This window comes from Rana temporaria, chromosome 8 (assembly GCF_905171775.1).
Source record: "Rana temporaria chromosome 8, aRanTem1.1, whole genome shotgun sequence".
NCBI classification, from domain to species: domain Eukaryota; kingdom Metazoa; phylum Chordata; class Amphibia; order Anura; family Ranidae; genus Rana; species Rana temporaria.
Window position 1 is genome coordinate 62,720,619 of NC_053496.1, and position 21,564 is coordinate 62,742,182.

The 21,564-nt window shown below is 43.7% G+C and overlaps 1 protein-coding gene across 2 annotated transcripts in view; it reads left to right on the top strand.

Annotated features, from left to right (window-relative positions):
• LZTS2 (leucine zipper tumor suppressor 2) overlaps positions 1–21,564 on the top strand; it is a 237,343-nt gene that overhangs the window by 111,386 nt on the left and 104,393 nt on the right. For both annotated transcript variants that reach the window (XM_040361905.1, XM_040361904.1), the window contains exon 2: positions 204–265. Coding sequence is in view for 1 of the 2 variants with exons in the window: in XM_040361904.1 (XP_040217838.1) it covers positions 204–265 (62 nt within the window). In the remaining variant the exon portion in view is untranslated. The remainder of the gene's footprint in view (positions 1–203; positions 266–21,564) is intronic.

Consider the following 21,564-nt stretch of genomic DNA (forward strand, 5'->3'; position numbering starts at 1 on the left):
TAAACCATGAGTCTTCAAACTACGGCCCTCCAGTTGTTCAGGAACTACAATTCCCATCATGCCTAGTCATGTCTGTGAATGTCAGTGTGTTACAATGCCTCATGGGATGTGTAGTTCTACAACAGCTGGAGGGCCGTAGTTTGAGGATCCCTGCTCTAAACCATGCGTGTTGTAACCGTGTGCTTTTTTTCTTTTTCTTTCAGATTTCAGTTGTAAAAGGTGGAACCGATTGAACATAAACCCTGACAATTTTCTGTCCAGTTCTGTAAGTAATTCCCATCTTTCAGTCCTCGGATTTAGAAATGTTATTGTTACTGGAGGCTCTCCAATTGTATTTGCAGCCAAAACATGATTTTATAGTTTTGGATAGATTGGGGGGAGTAGAACCCCTGTTAGGTTTTTACTGCTATCCATAGATCTATAAGAGAAATTCGCCTTATTGGCTACGCTGTGCTCAATTGGAGATGTTTGCGTTAATGCATGTGCATCAACACACATTGCAGTAACGCATTGCTTTGATGTTCATTTTTAAGGGGTTACCAAAACATTTAGGCAACGCAGCTCAGATGCACATGCTTTGCAGCACACTACAGTACATGGTGATGCCCTACAGTGCATTGTGGTGTGCTGCGCTGTAAAAAATGCTGCATGTCCATTTTTTATTTGTCCATTCTTGTAGCCCAGGGGTAGGCAACCTCAAAAAGGTGGAGATCTGAACAACATCGGAGCAGTCAAAGATCACCAGGCCTCCTCACACCTGATTTAAACCTCTAATTGTCGTACTACCGTATTACAATCCTGTGTATTGCATGGCAATCATGGGTTTAAATCAATTGGTGAGGAAGTAACATATCGCCCAGGGGCGGACTGACCATTGAGTCACTCGGGCACTGCCCGAGGGCCCCATGCCACTAGGGGGCCCCATCCGGGTTGCCAGGCTCAGTAAAACCAGGGACAGTATGTAAAAATCTGTGTTTTTTTTAGATCTGTCCCTGATATGTCCGAAAATGACATGCTTTTAATGTGAATATCCCAAGATTTTAGCTGCCCGCCTCTGCACTACCTCCTGGCGTGGTGGTCATCTGTAAGCCAGAGGGGCCCCATAATCTTCTATTGCCCAGGGGCCCCATGAGTTGTCAGTCCGCCCCTGATATCGCCTCCTCGCCACCTGACAAACACACTTGAATCAGTTTTCAGGCGAGCAGCGGTACATGCTGCACTTTAAATGAGCCCCTAGTTGCATTCAGCAGCGGCACCATTAGGCCTCGTACACACGATAGGATAGCCAGAGGATAACGGTCTGAAGGACCGTTTTCATTAGTCAAAACCGATCGTGTGTGGGCCCCATAGGTTATTTAACCTTCAGTTCAAATAATAGGGACTTGCTTTAAAATTTAACCGATGGACGCCTAACCGATAGGTCAAAACTGATCGTTAGTATGCACGACCATCGGTTAAAAATCCACGCATGCTCAGACTAAATGAGGGGACGGGAGCGCTCGTTCTTGTAAAGCTAGTGTTCGTTTTAGAGATAGCACATTCATCACGCTGTAACAGACAGAAATGCGCAAATCGTCTTTTCTAACACAAAATCAGCTAAAGCAACCCCAAGGGTGGCGCAATTGGATTTGAACTTCTCCTTTATAGTGCCGTCGTACGTGGTTTACGTGTCCGCGTTCTGACACGATCGGTTCATTAACCAATGGTGTGTGGGCGCGACGGACCATCAGTCAGCTTCATCGGTTAAAGGAGTTCTCTGACCTAAAAGTTTTAACCCCCGCTGTGCCCGGGCTGTAAAAAAATAGAAAATAAACTGTCACTTACCTGCCTACGATCCCCCGTTGTTCCGATATCGCCGTCCCGTTCTCCGGTCCCGGTCTCTTCCGCTTCCTGTGTGTCGGTGACTCATAGTGCGCTCAGCCTATCAGTGGCCGCGACGGGACATTGCTGCGGCCGCTGATAGGCTGAGCGCACTATGAGTCACCGACACACAGGAAGCGGAAGGGGCCCGGGACCGGAGAACGGGACGGCGATATCGGAACAACGGGGGATCGTAGGCAGGTAAGTGACAGTTTATTTTCTATTTTTTTACAGCCCGGGCACAGCGGGGGTTAAAACTTTTAGGTCAGAGAACTCCTTTAACCGATGACAACGGTCCTTCAGACCGTTCTCATCGGATGGACTGATCGTGTGTACGAGGCCTTAGGCTCGTTGACACAAAATTGTGGATGGTAAAACCTTGAGGTTGATTTGCGGTTTACCACCCCCAATCCCTACCCCCTTTTAGCTGCAGCAGGAATTAAATCCCCTGTTGCTTCTGGTGGGTAGTACCGCCCACATGCCTGAAAAAAGCAATTTTTTTTATGGGTTTTTTTTTTTTATATCTATACACAAATGTTTGCCTTTAATTTAATCTTAAACTAAGTAGGTTGTTTTACAAGGTGATCGTTTACAATCACTTTAAGGTTAAATCGCTTCTCATCACGCTTCTTTGAGTAGACTGTATAGTTAAATCCTAATGCTGGAATCACCATGAAAATATTTGTATGTCGCTATCATATGAGCTGTTGTCATTCTTTTTTATGTTAGAGGGTGGCTGCGTTCATTCTCAATGGTCCAACTGTATGTAAGAATGTAGCCACCCTCTTACTTGCTCCTAAGATGGACTGTGATATTTGTAGTATGCATAGAGCAGTACACATATGACGGCAACTAACATGTACTGCTACATTCAAACAAAAGGGGGGGGGGGGGGCAGAAGTCTGGAAGCTGAAAGAGGACATTACAATGAAGCAGAAGAACACATGAAAACTATATTACAGGTGCATTAACTAGTGGATTTATAATTTTTAAGAATAAAGATGTAATTTAGTGTCATTTTAACCATTGCTCACTGTATCCTAAACTAAAACAAAGGTTTAGGCTTTAGAATTGGTTGTAAACCTCAGACCTGAAATATGTACAAGCATATCCTTCTATAGTATGTACTTGTCTCAATTAGGAACACTAAGTGTAATTTATGTATGTTTCTTCATTTCTTTTCTATCTGCATGAATCACTTGTGACAAGTTTTCCTGACACCAAGAGAAAAAAGGTGTTTGGGGAGGGACCTCCAGCTTATTGAAAGCCTCCGCTCTGTTCCTGTGTGCTGCGTGAATGGGGGGGCGTGGTGTCCTTCCAATCAGCTTTTTAGAGCTCTCCTCACTGATCTCTGCAATGTGTAACTTCAGCTCTCTGCCCCCTGTTTCCTGGCAGCTCAGACAAGCTTTATAAACTATGCATTTTGAGACTGCAAAGTCTGCAAGTAAACAGGGTACAACTTATGTAGGGGGCTTTGTTTCATCTCTGTGTATCTGGAAAAAGTATTTACACCCCTTGAAATTTTCCACATTTTGTCATGTTGCGACCAATACCGTAAATGTATTTTATTGTGATTATATGTGATGGGCCAACATAAAGTGGCACATAGGTGCGAAGTGGAGGTTCACCCTAAAAACAAGTATATACCATTCAATCCAGCATACTGCCGACATGTACAGTATGCTGTTTTTTATTTGGTTTACATACTGTAGTATAGCTATTTCCCCCCCCCCGGCTTCCGGGTAGTGAATCCCGCGGAAGTGGGCGTTCCTATTTAGAGACTCTGAATTCCTATTTAGAGACTCTGAATAGGAACGCCCACTCCCACTTAGTCACTGTACATGTCGGCATTATGCTGGATTGAATGGTATATACTTGTTTTTAGGGTGAACCTCCACTTTAAGTAGATTTTGGTGGTCATAGCAGCAAAGCATGTCCACAGCGAGCCCTTTTCTAGAGTGGCGACAACTATTCCTCATTTCAGATGGGGTGTTTGTAGTCCAAACCTGGATTTCATAGGAAAGGGTAACAGCCATGATAATGCCATAGTCTCCTCCTGTAAAATTATGAAAACGTGGATGTCCCCCATACAAAGACTTTACACAATGTGCACATTGAAGGGAGAGGAAACATAAAGTATGTCTTTTATTTTTTTTAAATGTAATCATGTTTATGTACAGTGCTCTACAAAATATTCTCCTTTGAGAGTTTAGTTGTACTTTAATAAATAAGCCCGCCAGTGTCTTGTGTAAGTGAGTGCATATTATGACCCCTGAAGCTCTGGAAACATTAGCCTCACTTCAGTAAGCTCTATTTACTTCCACTGTTTTAAAGAACCATTAAATGGTTGCACTGTATCCTCTGGACTTCAGAAAAACTGCAGAAGTAGCTGTATTGTTAGCACAAATCCATCCTGACCAGCTGTGCCCTAGGTTATATTATCTACAGAGCGTTTTCCTCCCCGCTCCGAACATACAAGGCCAAGCAGTAAAAGCTCTTCTAGCTTCCTCTGTACTGCAAACACATTTTTTTTTCTGTGTGTAAAATTAGATCAAGTAACCCCTGTGAGCAAAACAACATCAGAACTCATGAGAAAAATAAAAAATAAATCTGCGCTATCAGGGTAACAAGCAGCTACATACAATCCAGTGAAACCAAGGAAAGAAATACAAACAAAATTCAAAAAAATGCAGCGCTGAAAATGAATGGTAGGAAGACCGTGATGTCTATGTTTGACATTCACAAGTATCAATGTAAATAAGTGAATCCATAAAATTAAAAGTGATGTCAATTGTTATAGTGAAAGCACTATGGACCTTATTAACAAGGCAATATCTATATATGCATGAGTCCACAAGAATATACGTGAAAATAAAAGTCCATATACATAAAAGTGGAAAAAAATGTGGAAAAAATTTTTTTTTGGAAATCATCAATGAGAGATCATAGTGACAAGACACCCACGGTGATTCTATTGGAATGTGATGATAGTGATAACGCCCGCCACCAAAGGGGAGGCTTACCGGATGCGGTGGACCCAAATGAGCTTATACCCAAAGGGTCAAATAGGCTTGTAAGCAGTACAGATGAGATGGTACAGGAACACACCAACGCAAACGGACAACAAACAGCGATAAGATCTTCGCTTGGTATCAGGTGAAGGGGGTACCTCAGCTAGGAGATGGCTCATACAGTTGGAAGAGCTCTTTTCTTGTCATTATCCCGAACCGTCTCTTGTAACGCAGTCCTGTCCGGGGAAGATTCCTGGAGAATGTGATGATGATCATCACATTCTCCAGGAATCTTCCCCGGACAGGACTGCGTTACAAGAGACGGTTCGGGATAATGACAAGAAAAGAGCTCTTCCAACTGTATGAGCCATCTCCTAGCTGAGGTACCCCCTTCACCTGATACCAAGCGAAGATCTTATCGCTGTTTGTTGTCCGTTTGCGTTGGTGTGTTCCTGTACCATCTCATCTGTACTGCTTACAAGCCTATTTGACCCTTTGGGTATAAGCTCATTTGGGTCCACCGCATCCGGTAAGCCTCCCCTTTGGTGGCGGGCGTTATCACTATCATCACATTCCAATAGAATCACCGTGGGTGTCTTGTCACTATGATCTCTCATTGATGATTTCCAAAAAAAAATTTTTTCCACATTTTTTTCCACTTTTATGTATATGGACTTTTATTTTCACGTATATTCTTGTGGACTCATGCATATATAGATATTGCCTTGTTAATAAGGTCCATAGTGCTTTCACTATAACAATTGACATCACTTTTAATTTTATGGATTCACTTATTTACATTGATACTTGTGAATGTCAAACATAGACATCACGGTCTTCCTACCATTCATTTTCAGCGCTGCATTTTTTTAACATCAGAACTCATAAATCACTTCATGACCATATTGCCATTTCAGAAACAAGAGTCCTTGTAGTACGACAATGGGGTCACCACATAGGACAGAAAAAAAAGCCCCTCCATCCATAGAGGCACAATGGAAGAGAATGTAGACACACGGTCTATTTATACACCCGTCTATCGACATCAATCCACAGGATTCTTTACAGTCTTTTTAATGAGTCGGAGAGGCCCCCGTCTACCGTTAACTCCTTTTACTAGATGATAAATTTGGTTTTATTGTGGTTGGAAGGTAACCAGCAAAGGAAGTGGGGGTTGTTCTTATAAATAAATGATAATCTTTCAGGTCATACAATAGCATTGCAAGATTTCTGCTGCACACTCACATATAATTTGGGCTATTTTGATAGTCGAGTTTTGGAAAGAGCAACTTTTACTTCTTGTTTTCTATGAAGGGAGATGTGCCTGTTACATATTCATTATATGCAATGATCATAGCTTGTTTTTGGTTGTATTTACAAATCTTCAGAAATTTGAGAACCAGCTCTTAATCTTTTGAATGGCGGAAATTCCGACAGCAAAAGTCTGATGGAGTATACACATGGTCGGAATTTCCGTTCAAAGGCACACATCAGACTTTTGCTATCGGAATTTCCAATCGTATGTATGGGGCATAAGTGCACTCCAGTGACCCACATGAGGAGCATGACCAAAAAGCTTTGGCCATACTCTTCTTTTAATATTCGTAAGGACTAGTGGTTTCATGTAACCTTTCCGTATTCTCTGACTGTCTCCTATAGTGCTACTTAAAGCGGAGGTTCACCCTCAAAATGAACTTTCCAGCATCCTTAAAGCGGAAGTAAACCCATCAATTTAACAGTTTGAAAAGCAGTTACATTCCTGGCATGCCGGGAATGCTAACTGTCACATTGGTTGTGCTCTCAACCAAACTGTCAAACCATCCAATGGCTGGTGTCATAACTGATCACATGTGCAGCATCATGGCAGTTGAAGATTAAACAGAGGCCAAGACGCGCCTTAGCAGCCGTCAATCAACTCCTCTTCGCCTAGAAACGCCCATTCCCCGCAGGATTCCCCGCTCGGAGCCGGAAAACAAGGGCTCATATAACGACAAGTACAAGTAAAAAAAAAAAAAAAATAGTATCCTGCAGATGTTAGCAGTATGCTACAGCTAATGTCAAAAAGTGGATTTTTGGGTGAACCTCCGCTTTAAGTCTGCAACCACTCAGATAGATCTGCTTTTCAGAGGATGACGAAAGAAGGTTTTCAGGCATTGAGGAGGTGATAATACTGCCTTCTGATGCCTGTATCCCCTCCCCCCCATTTCAATGAGCTTCCCTACCTGTGAGAAACACTGGGAAAAAAGTCCTAGACTCTTTTATAAAATCGCAATGTACCATGCCTTTTGGCGCGCCTGAAAATGCACCATGGCTGCCAATACAGTTTCCAATAAAACAAAAATTTGCCCGAAACATTGTGCAGTTTGGTTTGTGTGGATTAAATAAACAAGATAATCCAAAACTGTGAGGTATTTTGAGAATTTTTGGATTGGTTTTAGTGAACGATGCACAGTTTGGAACCCCTTTAGCACTTGGTGAACTACAACAATTAGTAACCACACGGATTTGACCTATAAAACGGCATACAGTGGAAACCTAATAAAACAACATTTTATATACAAAGCAAAGTGTAACCCGTGTGGTTCACATAGACAAAAAATCACCACTGTGCTTTTGCCATAAATGGCAACGCTGAAGAGGAAGGGGTGACATTGGTGACACAAGCCTCATTGCCTAGTTCAGTACAATGTTGTAGCATTGTGAGGTGAATAGCCCAGACAGGGGAAAGGAAGGCCAGGGCCTGCTTACTTGACCTAACCTAACAAAGAACATGGTTCTGGGAGAAAGCTTTCCTGATCCGTCCCCTCAGTGAACATCATTTAACACAAAAAGCGCAGAGCGTTGCCCCTGGTGACCGCTGGCAGCGGAATAGACTTCACTTCAACAGTGCGAACTTTCTCCTCATAGTCCAGCCCTGTCTGTGCTTTGCGTGCAGCTGCAACCAAGGCAGTGGCTACGACTGCCAATAAATGTGGAATTATAAAATTATCTTAATAAAGACTTTCTTTCCAGCTGCATTAGGTTTTAGGATTTTTAATTTTTTTTTTAGTTTCTTGTGAAGGCGCCTTTTGAGCTCTTGACAGGCCTTTATTCACAGAACTTTCTTCGAGCTGCTTTTTGTTATTCTCCTGGCAGCTTGCTGGTTTTCCACTGGCTCCTCTGCGTTTTTGGGCCGCCTCTCTGTTCTCCCTCACCGTGTCTTCTTCTAAACACTGCATTAAATCCGTCGCTAATTGGAACGCAGCCATGCAGGAAGAAAAAGCAAATAACGGCTGACAGGTTTTCCATTAATAAACTCCGGTTTACCTATCCCTCCCTGTTTCCTCTTACTTTGTAGTCAGGATTTACGGCCTGCCCCTACCTCCATTGCTGTCTACCACATGGGCCAGTAACTGCTTCAGCCAGATCTGTTTTGTTTTCTCAGGCCTTTCAATTGAAAACATAGTTCACGTAGTGTGTACTGCGTAGAATTGTATAGAATTTTATTTAATATGCCTTTCTCCAGGACATGAGCCACCTGCCTAGGGTGGCATCAGGTCTAGTTGAAAGTATGGGTAATAAATTAATAAATGCGGTTTATGCACATATTTTTTTATTGATGAATAATGCTAACTAAACTTTTTGTATTCTTCCTCACACCCCAACTTCAGCCTCATTCATCAGATGCATTTTTGTTTTTTTTGGAGAAATTTATCAGAACTGCTGCAGGCACAATCTGGAGCAAGCTGTTCATAGTAACCAATCGGCTTAAATGTTCAACTTGTTCAGTTATTTATAAAAATAAAAGACTGAAGCTGATTGGTTGCCATTCTCAGCTGCTCTAGATTCTGGCTGCTGCAGTTTTTATAAGTTTCCAATGAAGAAAGACATTCTTTCATCTTGGCCAAAGGGTGCCTTCCATACTATCTTAAAGCGGGAGTTCACCCGGAAAAAAAAATGTAACATTAGATTGAGGCTCGTTTTGTGAAGGGGAATCGGGTGGTTTTTTTTTAAATCGAAGCAGTACTTAACGTTTTAGAGAGAGATCTTCTCTGCCGCTTCCGGGTATGGTCTTCGGGACTGGGCGTTCCAATTTGATTGACAGGCTTCCGGCGGTCACATACATCGCGTCACAAGTAGCCGAAAGAAGCCGAACGTCGGTGCGGCTCTATACGGCGCCTGCACACTGACGTTCGGCTACTTTTGGAAAATCGTGACGCGATGTATGCGACCGTCAGAAGCCTATCTGAAGCCTGTCAATCAAATAGGAACGCCCAGTCCCGAAGACCATACCCGGAAGCGGCGGAGAAGATCTATCTCTAAAACGGTAAGTACTGCTTCGATTTAAAAAAAAAACACCCGATTCCCCTTGACAAAACGAGCCTCAATCTAATGTTAAAAATTTACTTTTTGGGTGAACCTCCACTTTAATCAATGAGGCAATAAATACAGCTACATCTACAAGTAAAATTGTGCTCTGCATGTAGCTGCGTAGTAAAATAGTAGGACACAGATCTGCAGATTTTGAGCGTGTAGGCACATAAATGTGTGTTAATGCATGAACGCATACACACATGGGCCATTAGAAGATCTGTAAACACGAGTGCTTTAGGCGCCCATGTGAATGAAGCCTGGTCTGGTAGAATACAGCCAGTCCAAAGTTGGCAATGCATGCATAAACACCTCAGTCTCACAGATTCCTCCATCCATGCCAAGTACAAATCTACCCTGTCCGCTATTGTATTTAGACAGCTGACACCCAGGCTAGTTGGATGCAGTCACTATTCTATGAACAATTTTCCACCTGGCTCCCACGAATAAAGTTGACCTGAGTAATCCGTTTTTGTCAAGCCAACAGGAGCACCGATGGATTTGGCTGAAATTCAAGCTGTGTATGGCAGCCTTTGGTCTCCAGTAAAGCCCAATTGAAACTGCATATTACATCAGCTAAATTAACACTTTGTGCCTTAAAACAAAAGTTATGTGTTTTGATGCAGCTTAATACATTTTCAAATAAAAATCTCATACATTCCTAGGGGACTAGTTCACATCCATCCATGACTGTTTTGTGTGAAAGGGAAACAGTATGGGTCACATTTATGCATGTGCTTTACAATGCATGCACACGGAACAATATAAATCCAGTGGCAGGTCATTTTTGGAGGAATACTACTACAGCTTGAGTAAAACATCCCTGTAACGCAGTGGCAGCTGGTGTTTTTTTGTTTGGGGAGGGCGGCAAACAACCAAACCCCCCCGCTGTCCGACCGTTGGTCCACCGGCACCTACCCCATCTAAGCGGCGGGCATCTAAGGAGCGGCGTCGGGGATTGGGCATCCAGGCATCGGCCAGCGGCTCTTCTCCTCCTCGCTTCCGCTGTGCGTCTCCTCCCCAACTCCTAGGCATCCAATAGGATCACCTACAAAATCATACTGGGGGGAGGGGGGCACACCATAAAAATGCATTTACGTTCAAGATGGTGCTGCTATAAGACCAACAAACAGTACAAAATAGATTACAGTGCACACATACAAAAATTACATTTAAATCCTGCAAGGCTATTTAAAAACACCTGAACATATAAAAAAAAAATATATGGGGATTTGGTATATGGCCATATAGTGCTAAGCCCACTTACTGCGCCAAAGTACCCCATTATCAGTGAGTCCTACACTAGTAATAGAATGACAGATCCTGCGTCTCAACAATGGGAGACAAACTCCTCTTTATGGGAGAAATGAGAGGACTCCTATGAAATGGTGGACACTAATAAGAGGTAATGGTAATTTTATCATTCAACCCGTTAGGCCCCATACACACGATAGAATCCATCCGCTGAAAAATCTCAGCGGATCGGTTTCAGCGGATAGATTCTATGGTGTGTACAATCCAGCGGATCTGTTTCCGTGGATTTTTCTCCCATGCGATGGATTTCCAGCAGATAAATATTTGAAGACATGTCTTCAAATCTATCCGCTGGAATTCATCCCAACGGATTGATCCGCTGGTCTGTACAGACTCACCGGATCCATCCGTCCGAAGGGATCCCCCGCATGCGTCGTAATGATTCGACGCATGCGTGGAATTCCTTATATGACTGCGTCGCGCACGTCGCCGCGTCATCATCGCGGCGACAGCGCGACACGTCATCGCCAGAGGATTTCGGCGCGGATTTCGATTCGATGGTGAGTACACTCCATCGCATCAAAATCCGCGCAAATCCTCGAGAGGATTTATCCGTGGAAACGGTCCGCTGGACCGTATCCGCGGATAAATCCTCCCGTGTGTACGGGGCCTAAGTTGAACAAAAAACAAATCATCTGTAGCTTGGCTAAGGGGGACACATACAGTATTTCATCCTAACAGAAGTTCTGCATTCCATCCAAAACTAAACAAAATTACTTTGGCGTTGGGATTTAAGCATATTTATTATAATTAATCACAATATGGATTCCATAGCACTTTATCAATTTGGCATATCACAAAAAAAAACAGAACATTTTCTTGAGCCCATTCTTCCAATTATAAGTTGTATTGGTAAATCAACACAAGCCAAGGTGACTGCTGGCCTTATTACATGCACTTGTGAAAGGACAAGACTGATCAATGTGTGTTGCTGTTAGTTTGGGGGAAGCTGTTAGTAGAGATTACATTGAGTACAGGGGGGCTGTGGTCTGATTTTCAGACCATGCACATTGTGTGGAGTACTGCTAACAGAGATACACGTTGGGTTCATTTGGCATCACATTATCACTGCATGACTTTTTGGTCAATCCTATGTAAATGACAACAGGGATTATTCTCTGATGCCTGCTTGTTATAGACAAAGGAACCTGCATTTTAATGGGCACATATAAACGGTTGCTTTTTATCTTCTTCCATTTTGTCACATTTATTAGCATCAAACAGAAGTCCCATCTGCCTTTCATGTCTATAGGAAAGTGGTTTGATAGAATGGGGCTTGGTATTCATCTAAATACGGCTCATTAATCCAGTGAAAACTGCTCTTGGCGTTGAATGCAGACACGCTTCCTCCCGTAATCCGCCATGTAAAACATTTACACATTTGAGAAAGTGATTGTTTATGTAGAAGAAGTTTATTAATCTAGAAAATAACTAAAAGCAAAATGTGCTAGTATGGCTTGTCCGCTCTGCTAAGCAAAGGACCATATGCAATAACCTAAACCATTGGTTTCCGAACCACTGGCCTGTGGCCTCCCCTCTCCTAGGCCTCCACTGAGCTGCGGATCCATTAATGCCCCCAAACTATAATGGCACACAGTGCCCCCAAGTCCCCTGAGAGCCCTCATATAGCACCCCCAACCTCTTTCTGTGCTGCCCAGCCCGCTGCAAAGCCTCCAGCACTTCATAGTGCCCTCATCCTCCAACAGGGTCCCACAGTGCCTCCCAACATCCCACAGTGCTCCCCATCCTACTGCAGAGTTTCCAGCACTCCAACCTAGTACTCTCGGCCTTCAGCACAGTGCCCACCGAACTTCCACAGCATAGGTGTGCAGCCTATTGCATTAAGGTGTGCACCGCAAAGATCAAACACATAGTACCGATCACTCACGATGAAAGGGAAGGGGCCGGTAAGTTACATATTTACCGGCCCCTTCCCCCACTCATCCTAAAACATCCCTGCAGCAACAGCTGGAGGGAGAGGAGAGTAGGGAAGCCGGAATCTGTGCTGCACAGGGTGATTAGGGTGTGCCTGGGCACACCCTGTTCAGACGCCTATGTTCCACAGTACTCCGAAGCCCCCCCCCCCCAGAAACCACATCCGCTAAGTGACTAGCCAGCTGCAGAGTCCCTTGACCTACTCCACAACCCCTACTGCCCCCTCTCCCCCCCCACATTAAATTCTATTGCCACTAATGTTGACAACACTGAAGCAAAGTGAGGCTGACTTTCCTTAAAGCGGTAGTTCACCCTCAGTGTCAACATTGTACCATAAAATCAGGCATTGTAGCGCGAGCTACAGTATGCCCGTCTCAAATTTTATCCCCGTACTCAGTGTACTGGTACATTATAGATTCCGACTCCCGCGGGGAATGGGCGTGCCTATGGAGAGGGAGGATGATTGACGGCCGGCTCTGGCACGTCACGCTCCCCGAAGACAGCCAGGGTAGGTCTCAGCTCTTCACGGCGCCTGCGCACAGGCTATGCGCAGGTGCCGTGAAGAGCCAAGCCTATTTCGGCTATTTCCGGAGAAGCGTGACGCGCCAGAGCCGGCCGTCAATCACCTTCCGTCTGGATTGGAACGCCCATTCCCCGTGGGCAGTCGGAATCGTCTATGTACGATTACACAGTGAGTACGGGGATAAAAAATTCGAGACAGGCATACTGTAGCTCGCGCTACAATGCCTGATTTTATGCTAGAAGAAAAAAAAAATTGTTTTTCTTGTTTATAGGGTGAACCCCCGCTTTAAGTGGCACATAGGGATTAGCCATCGCAGGAGCCAATCTTTTATAACATTTTTACAGATATGGCAACTTCTACTTTAATAGCTTTTTTGGCCATACTGCTCTTCTGGGTCACAGGAGTGCACTTATTTCTGCTCTCCTGTGACTCAGAATCAGCCGACCGCAGGCTAAAGTTCCCTGTCGGCTGATGTCACAGTCTATGCAGGCGTTTCGACTATGTCAGAATCCACCCAGATACCTTGACTGGTAGCTGGCTCAGCCTCTCAGTGCGCCACCAAGAGCCTGAGCCAGTCAATCCTGCCCCCTTCACAGTGAGCACTGGAGGGGCAGATTACAGAGCCAGTGACTGACAGGCTAACCGAGACTTGTGTGATCGCTGAGTTCTCAGTTTTGGATCTGGCTGGGGACAGCTGCAGCATTGGATTGATGCTGCAGCCATCTAGGTGAGTATGAATTTATTTATTTTTTACCAGCACTTTAGGAGCACGTTACATGTTACACCTATATTTAGGGTTTACCATGCTCCTATACGCCCACTGACTGCTCTGTGACGGTGGGCAGGGGATCTTCTTTAGTTCTGCTATGTGGAGCAAGTGCCATTGGCTGCTGCGGCATATGGCATTTAGTTCTCAATGAACTGCGAGGGTGCTGGTGAGCGCTCTTGTAGTTAATTGATTCTTCCTGCAGTTCAGTAATAGTCTTCCCATATGGTAGGTACAGGCAGAGGGCTGTCTGAGAGGCTGTAGGATTCTGGCATTGCACCCCTCAATCTGCTAATTGCGTGTGCAATGCTTTACAGGCTGCAGTGTAAAAAATATAATAAATGCAAATTTTTAACCCGCAAAAAAAAAAAAAGTGCATTAATTGTTTTTTTGAAAGGTGAGCTTATCCTTTTAAAAGGATTGTACTGTAAGCGATGGCTCAGAAGACTTTCTTTTTTTTATGTTAAATGGAACATGTAGGGGTTAACCTGTAAACAACATAAGAGCTTTTGGAACAACTCCTAAATAATTAATAGCAACTCCAAGTTGCCATTAAATCTTTTAGTGCACTGCCAATGATAGCCAGGGAACTTTTAATCCGAGTCAGAAACTTCATGTGGTTTATCATAGCATGGGACCCTTTTTTTATAACCAAAAATAGTATGTATGTATGTATGTGTGTGTGTGTGTGTATATATATTATGTAGTTAGTTTTTTTTGTTTTGTTTTTCCTAATCACGTCTTGAGATTTAACTGTGTTTTAACACTTGTACTGGCTTCTGCTTGGAAATTTACTTTTACCCCTGGCTAGCTGTAGATTTGATGCTCAAACTGATCCCATCAGCGACATGTATATCACAGTGCTTAATTTTTATTAAAGGAAAGCTGTGACCTGGCAAACCTACAGGCTGCCGTTTCTGACGTCCTGCTTTTGAAAATGTTAGTTGCCTGGCTCGTATATACTGACCTACTTGCATCCAATATTTATATTGACTTTTTTCCTTGCACCTTTTTTCTGTTTCCTTGTCCTAAAAGTATTTTTAGAAGCAGGTCAGCAATGGGAGACCCTATACTTCCATCATGATGGCTTTGCTTTAAATTACTCTGACAGAGCTTGTCTCTGTACCAGGCACATTCCTGAGACAAACCCCTTCACATTCAGAGATGAGCTGAGACTACACTGATAAAGTTGTTAATATTTATTTTTGTAACTTTAATTCTGCATAAAACATTTAGAGCCGGTTCACACACATGCGGCACAACTTTGGGGGCGACTCGGCAAGGCAATCTCAAGGCGACTTGAGAGGCAACTTGCAAAATGACTTCTGTATTGAAGTCAATGCAAGTCGCCCGGAGTCGTCCCCAAAGTCGTACAAGAACCTTTTTCTAAGTCAGAGCGACTTGTGTCGCTCCTATTAGAAGGGTTCCATTGACTACTGCGGACTGCGACTTGTCAGGCGGCTGAGTCGCCTGACAGGTCGCCCCTGTGCGAACCTGCTCTTAAGTGTAATTTTCATGAGATAATTTACGAGGGTTTGTTTACTGGGGGGGGGGGGGATTGGGGGTGGTGCAGGATAGGGAATCGGTTGGGGCAACTGGCGAGTAACCCTTAAAGCCTGGCTAGTAGCTCAGGATTTGAAATTTTGAGCCCTACATACATACAGTGCCTTGACATTTTCCACATTTTGTCATATTACAACCAAAAACATAAATGTATTTTATTGGGATTTTATGTGATAGACCAACACAAATTGGCACATAATTGTGAAGTGGAAGGAAACTGATAAATGGTTTTCAAAATGTTTTACAAATAAATATGTGAAAAGTGTGGATTTGTGGAATGCATGACTACTAATTGTCTTGTGGACAGATTCTCCCACCTGAGCTGTGGATCTCTGCAGCTCCTCCAGAGTTACCATGGGCCTCTTGGCTGCTTCTCTGAGTAATGCTCTCCTTGCCCAGCCTGTCAGTTTAGGTGGACGGCCATGTCTTGGTAGGTTTGCACTTGTGCCATACTCTTTCCATTTTTTGGATGATGGATTGAACAGTGCTCCGTGAGATGTTCAAAGCTTGGGATATTTTTTTTTAAAACCTAACCCTGCTTTAAACTTCTCCACAACTTTATCCCTGACCTGTCTGGCGTGTTCCTTGGCCTTCATGATGCTGTTTGCTCTCTAAGGTTCTCTAACAAACCTCTGAGGGCTTCACAGAACAGCTGTATTTATACTGAGATTAAATTACACACAGGTGGTCTCTATTTACTAATTGGGTGACTTCTTGATGCAATTGGTTCCACTAAATTTTAGTTAGTGGCATCAGAGTAAGAGCCGGTTCACACAGGGGCGACTCAGCCGACTGACAAGTCGCGGTCCGTTGTATTCAATGGAACCGTTCTAATAGGAGCGACGCAAGTCGCTTCCGACTTAGAAAAAAGTTCCTGTACGACTTTGGGGGCGACTTGCTTTGACTTCAATACAGAAGTCATTTTGAAAGTTGCCACTCAAGTCGCCTTGCTGAGTCGCCCCCAAAGTCGTTCCACCTGTGTGTGAACCAGCTCTGAAGCGGGCTGAATACGAATGCACGCCACACATTTATTTGTAAACAAATTTGATAATCATTTAACATTTTCCTTCCACTTCTCAATTATGTGCCACTTTGTGTTGGTCTATAGCATACAATCCCAATAAAATAGATTTATGTTTTTGGTTGTAACATGGCAAAATTTAGAAAATTTCAAGGGGTATGAATACTTTTTCAAGGCACTGTATACACGGCACACCAAGATGCAAGTAAGAATACACATGCCTCTTGTATTTAGACCAAATTTGCGGAGTTCAGCTTTAAAGAGTTTGTGCACAAAAACTATTAATGTTTCTGTGTATACCATTCGGGACCCTTGCTCTCTTGATGGAAAAGTGTTCTCTCTAATGACCTCCAACACGCCTTTTGCTTAGAACTAGAGCTCTGCAATCACCAAAATGCATGTGCTGACTCCACAAGGAGCAATGCCTGACCCCTGCAGTGAGACCACTGCTTCCACATAGAGCAAGGTTCCTTCTTGGGACATGACAGGCTTTTCTGTTCAGGCTTGTGGCTGCTTTAGAAAGAAAACAATTACGCTACTTATGATTGTTTTCACACAACTTTCACCCAAGATTCACGCAAGATTCAAATACAAAAATGAATGAACCTTAGAAGAAATTATTAATAAATGGACCCAGAAGATTGTTTTGCTGCACCTGGAATGTGTTTTTATTTACTTTAAACTCTTAGGCTCCATTCACACCTTGGCGACAAAACGCCCGACGCTCGATACGCTGGAGGGGCGAATTTCCATTGCTGTCTATGAGATGGTTCACATCTCACGCCGAACGCCGAAACGCCGTACGCCTGCCGCCTGAAAACAAGTCCCGGACCCTTTTTTTCAGGCGGCATTGGCGTTCGGCCATAGACAGCAATGGAAATGATTTGTTAAAAAAAAAAAAGTTAAACGAATCGCGGCAAAATACACGGCGTTACTTGTCGCCTAGGTGTGAATGCAGCCTTAGGGCCAGATCCACAAAGAAATTACGCCGGCGTATCTATTGATACGCCGCGTAATTTCTAAGATCCCTCTTCGTATCTTTGTTTTGTATCTACAAAACAAGATACGACTGAATGAGGGCTCGATCCGACTGGCGTACGTCTTAGTACGCCGTCGGATCTTAGGTGCATATTTACGCTGGCCGCTAGGTGGCGCTTCCGTCGGTTTCCGCGTCGAGTATGCAAATTAGCTAGATACGGCGATCCACAAACGTACGTCCGGCCGGCGCATTTTTTTACGTCGCTTCCGTAAAGCTTTTTTCAGCGTAACGTTACCCCTGCTATATGAGGCGTAGCCAATGTTAAGTATGGACGTCGGGCCAGCGTCGAATTTTCCGTCGTGTACGTCGTTTGCGTAAAACGTTCGCGAATAGGGCTTTGCGTAGAATGACGTTCACGTCTAAAGCATTGGCTTGTTGCGGGTTAATTTGGAGCATGCGCACTGGGATACCCCCACGGACGGCACATGCGCCGTTCAGAAAAAACGTCATTTACGTCGGGTCAAGACGTATTAACATAAAACACGCCCACAACGTAGCCATTTGAATTGCGCGTCCTTACGTTGCGAAAATTCTTTCAGGATTCGGAAAATGCGCTGAAAGTTACGGCAGCGTAGTGTATCTGAGATACGCTACGCCAGACGAAAAAATGCGCGCAGGTACGTGGATCTGGCCCTTAGTTCAATTGGGCTTTAAATAAGTACAGCCGCACCTGGTCTCTATACTTTCCTTTCAGATAGATAGAGTATAACAAGCCTGGGACATTGCCAGCAATACTGTGAGCTCCATCAGGATGGCTCATAAAAAGCACACAGCAGTCCTGGGAAAATGTGGAAGTATTTGTCACCAAACCTGCACATTCCTGATTCTACTATCTCACACAATAACGGCTTTATTGAAGTGACACCTGTGTGCAACCGTCCTCTATAGCCTTGTGTTATAATGTTCTCCAGGGCTATGTAATAAACACCAAATGCAAATATTACATATTTTTTTTACTTTGTCTTACTTTGTGAAAACTGTTACCAGCAGCGTTCATTTCATTGTGGAGCTGCATGATTCTCGCCAAAATGAGAATCACGATTCTTTTGCTTAGAATAAAGATCACGATTCTCACGGCGTAAAATCTTTCACATTATACAAAACAAAAAAATCAGGCTAACTTTACTGTTTTTTTTTTGTTTTTTTTAATTCATCAAGTGATTAAGTAAGTAATTGATCAAGTCATTTTTTCCTAAAAATTGCATTTGAAAGACCGCTGCGCAAATACAGTGCGACATAAAATATTGCAACAACCACCATTTTATTCTCTAGGGTCTCTACTGAAAAAAAAAAAATACAGTGGAAGCTTGAATTACGAGCATAATCCGTTCCAGGAGAATGCTTGTAATCCAAAGTACTTGCATATCAAAGCGAGTTTCCCCATTGAAGTCAATGGAAGGAAAAAAATGTGTTCCACATTGATTTCAATGGCATGCAATACTGCATGCAGTATTGCATGCCATTGAAGTCAATGCTGAACAAATTGTTTTCCTTCCATTGACTTCAATGGGGAAACTCACTTTGCCGAGCCGAGTAGAGCCTCGGAAAAGGCCCGAGGACCCCTTGGCAAATCTCGGAAAGACTTAGTTCCCAAGATTTGCCGATGTCAGTTGTGCTGTACTCGGGCCCTTCCGTGCATTTCCAAACTGCACCGATCGGCTGCAATGGAAGACTTTCGGCTCTACTCGGCTTCCGGCGCTCCCCCACCTCAGGCCAAAAGCGGTACTGCACACTGCTTTGGCCTAAATCCTGCTCGTTTTGCGAGTCAGGATATTTAAAAATACAGTGCTTTTATTTTGCGAAACGCTCATTAACCGTGTTACTCGTAATCTGAGGTTCCACTGTATAATGTTTGGGGTTCCAAGTAATTTTCTATAAAAAAAAAAAAATTATAATTTTATCTTGAAAACAACAAATGTCAGAAAAAGGTTTGGTGTTTAAGTGGTTAAACGTTCCTAATTTACATACAGAAGTCTATTCCTTTGATGTAAAAGACAAATTGATACAAAGTTTAGACTTAACGTTCCACTGATGCAATGTTTTAAAACTTGGCAGACTGCCCAGACTTTTTTTCAAGATCGCAACGGGGGAAAAAAAATTGCAATAACGTTACTTGACGATTAATCTCGCAGCTCTAACGCTGGCATAGTTGGTTATTAAATTTGACCATCACTTTCTGCTGATGACCTATGTTCACAGCCAAGTGTCTACAATGGGCATGCTGGTATCATAACTGGTACATGGATTAATGGAAGAAGGTGGCCTGGTCTGATGAATCACATTTTGTAACATATTGTGGATAGCCGGGTGCGTGCGCGTCACTTACCTGGGGAAGAGGGTGCATCAGGATGTAACATGGGAAGAAGGCAAGCCGGCTGAGGCAGTGTGACGCTTGGACAATGCTGTGCTGGGATGCAGATGTTACTTTGATGCATACCACCTAGCTAAACATTGTTACTGACCAAGTACACCCCTTCTCTTTTGGCAGTGGCCTCTTTCAGCAGGATAATGCGCACTGCCACACTGCAACAATGGCTCAAGAATGGTTTGAAGAACACATCAACAAGTTTGAAGTGTTGTCTTGGCCTGCAAATTTAAGATTTCACGCCAATCAAGCATCTGTGGGATATGCTGAAGAATAGTCTGGTCCATGGAGGCCCCACCACGCAACTTTCAGGACTTAACCACTTGCTTACTGGGCACATATAGCCCCTTCCTGCCCAGGCGAAATTTCAGCTTTCGGCGATGTCACGCTTTGAATGACAATTGCGTGGTCGTGCGATGTGGCTCCCAAACAAAGTTGACGCCCTTTTTTTCCCACAAATAGAGATTTCTTTTGGTGGTATTTGATCACCTCTGCTGTTTTTATTTTTTGCGCTATAAACAAAAAAAGAGCGACAATTTTGAAAAAACACAATATTTTTTACTTTTTGCTATAATATCCCAATTTTTTTTTACATTTTTTTTTCTAAGTTTAGGCCGATACGTATTCTTCTACATATTTTTGGTAAAAAAAATCGCAATAAGCGTAGTGATTGGTTTGCGCAAAAGTTATAGCGCCCATAAAATAGGGGATAGAATTATGTTTTTTTTTTTTACTAGTAATAGCAGTTATCTGCGATTTTTGTCAAGACTGCGATATTACAGCAGACACATCGGACACTTTTGAATTTTTTTTGGGACCATTCGCATTTATACAGCGATTAGTGCTATAAATATGCACTGATTACTGTATAAATGTGACTGTCAGGGAAGGGGTAAACCACTAGGGGGCGATCAAGGGGTTAATGTGTTCCCTGGGAGTGATTCTTACTGTGGGGGGAGGGGACTAACTGGGGGAGGTGACCGATGGTTGTCCCTATGTACAAGGGACACCGCATCGGTCTCCTCTCCCTGACAGGACTTGGATCTCTGTGACTGTCGATCATGGGTACCTGGCGGACATCGCAGCCGCCAAGCATGCGCATCTGCACCTGAGTGACGCGACGGGCAATTGTGGCTGTCATTCTACAATGGCCGGGATGGCAAGTGGTTAAAAGATCTGCTACTGATGCCAGATACCACAGCATACCTTCACAGGTCTTGTGGAGTCCATGCTTTGACGAGTAAGAGCTGTTTTGGTGGCACAAGGAGGTTCAATAGTAGGTGGGTGGTCATAGAGTCATGGCTGATCGGTGTGTGTGTGTGTGTGTGTGTATAATGTATATGTGTGTGTGTGTGTGTGTGTGTGTGTGTGTATGTATGTATGTGTGTATATATATGTGTGTGTGTGTATGTATGTATATATATATATATATATATATATATATACACACACAGGAACCCCGGATTGCGAGTAACACGGTTAATGAGCGTTTCGCAATACGAGCACTGTATTTTTTAAAAATCGGGACTCGGTTTGCGAGTGTTGTCTCGCAACCTGAGCCCAATTCAGGCCAAAGCGGTGTGCAGTACCGCTTTTGGCCTGAGGTGAGGGGGCGCCGGAGCCGAGCAGAGCCAAACGTCACCAATCGCAGTTGATCGGCGGCATCCGGAAGTGCACGGAAAGGCCTGAGGACAGCACGACTGACCTCGGCAAATCTCGGGAACAAAGTCTTTCCGAGGTCAGGCGAAGCGTCCTCGGGCCTTTTCGTCCGTTTCCGAGACTTTAATGGGGAAACTCACTTTGATATGCTATGCCTG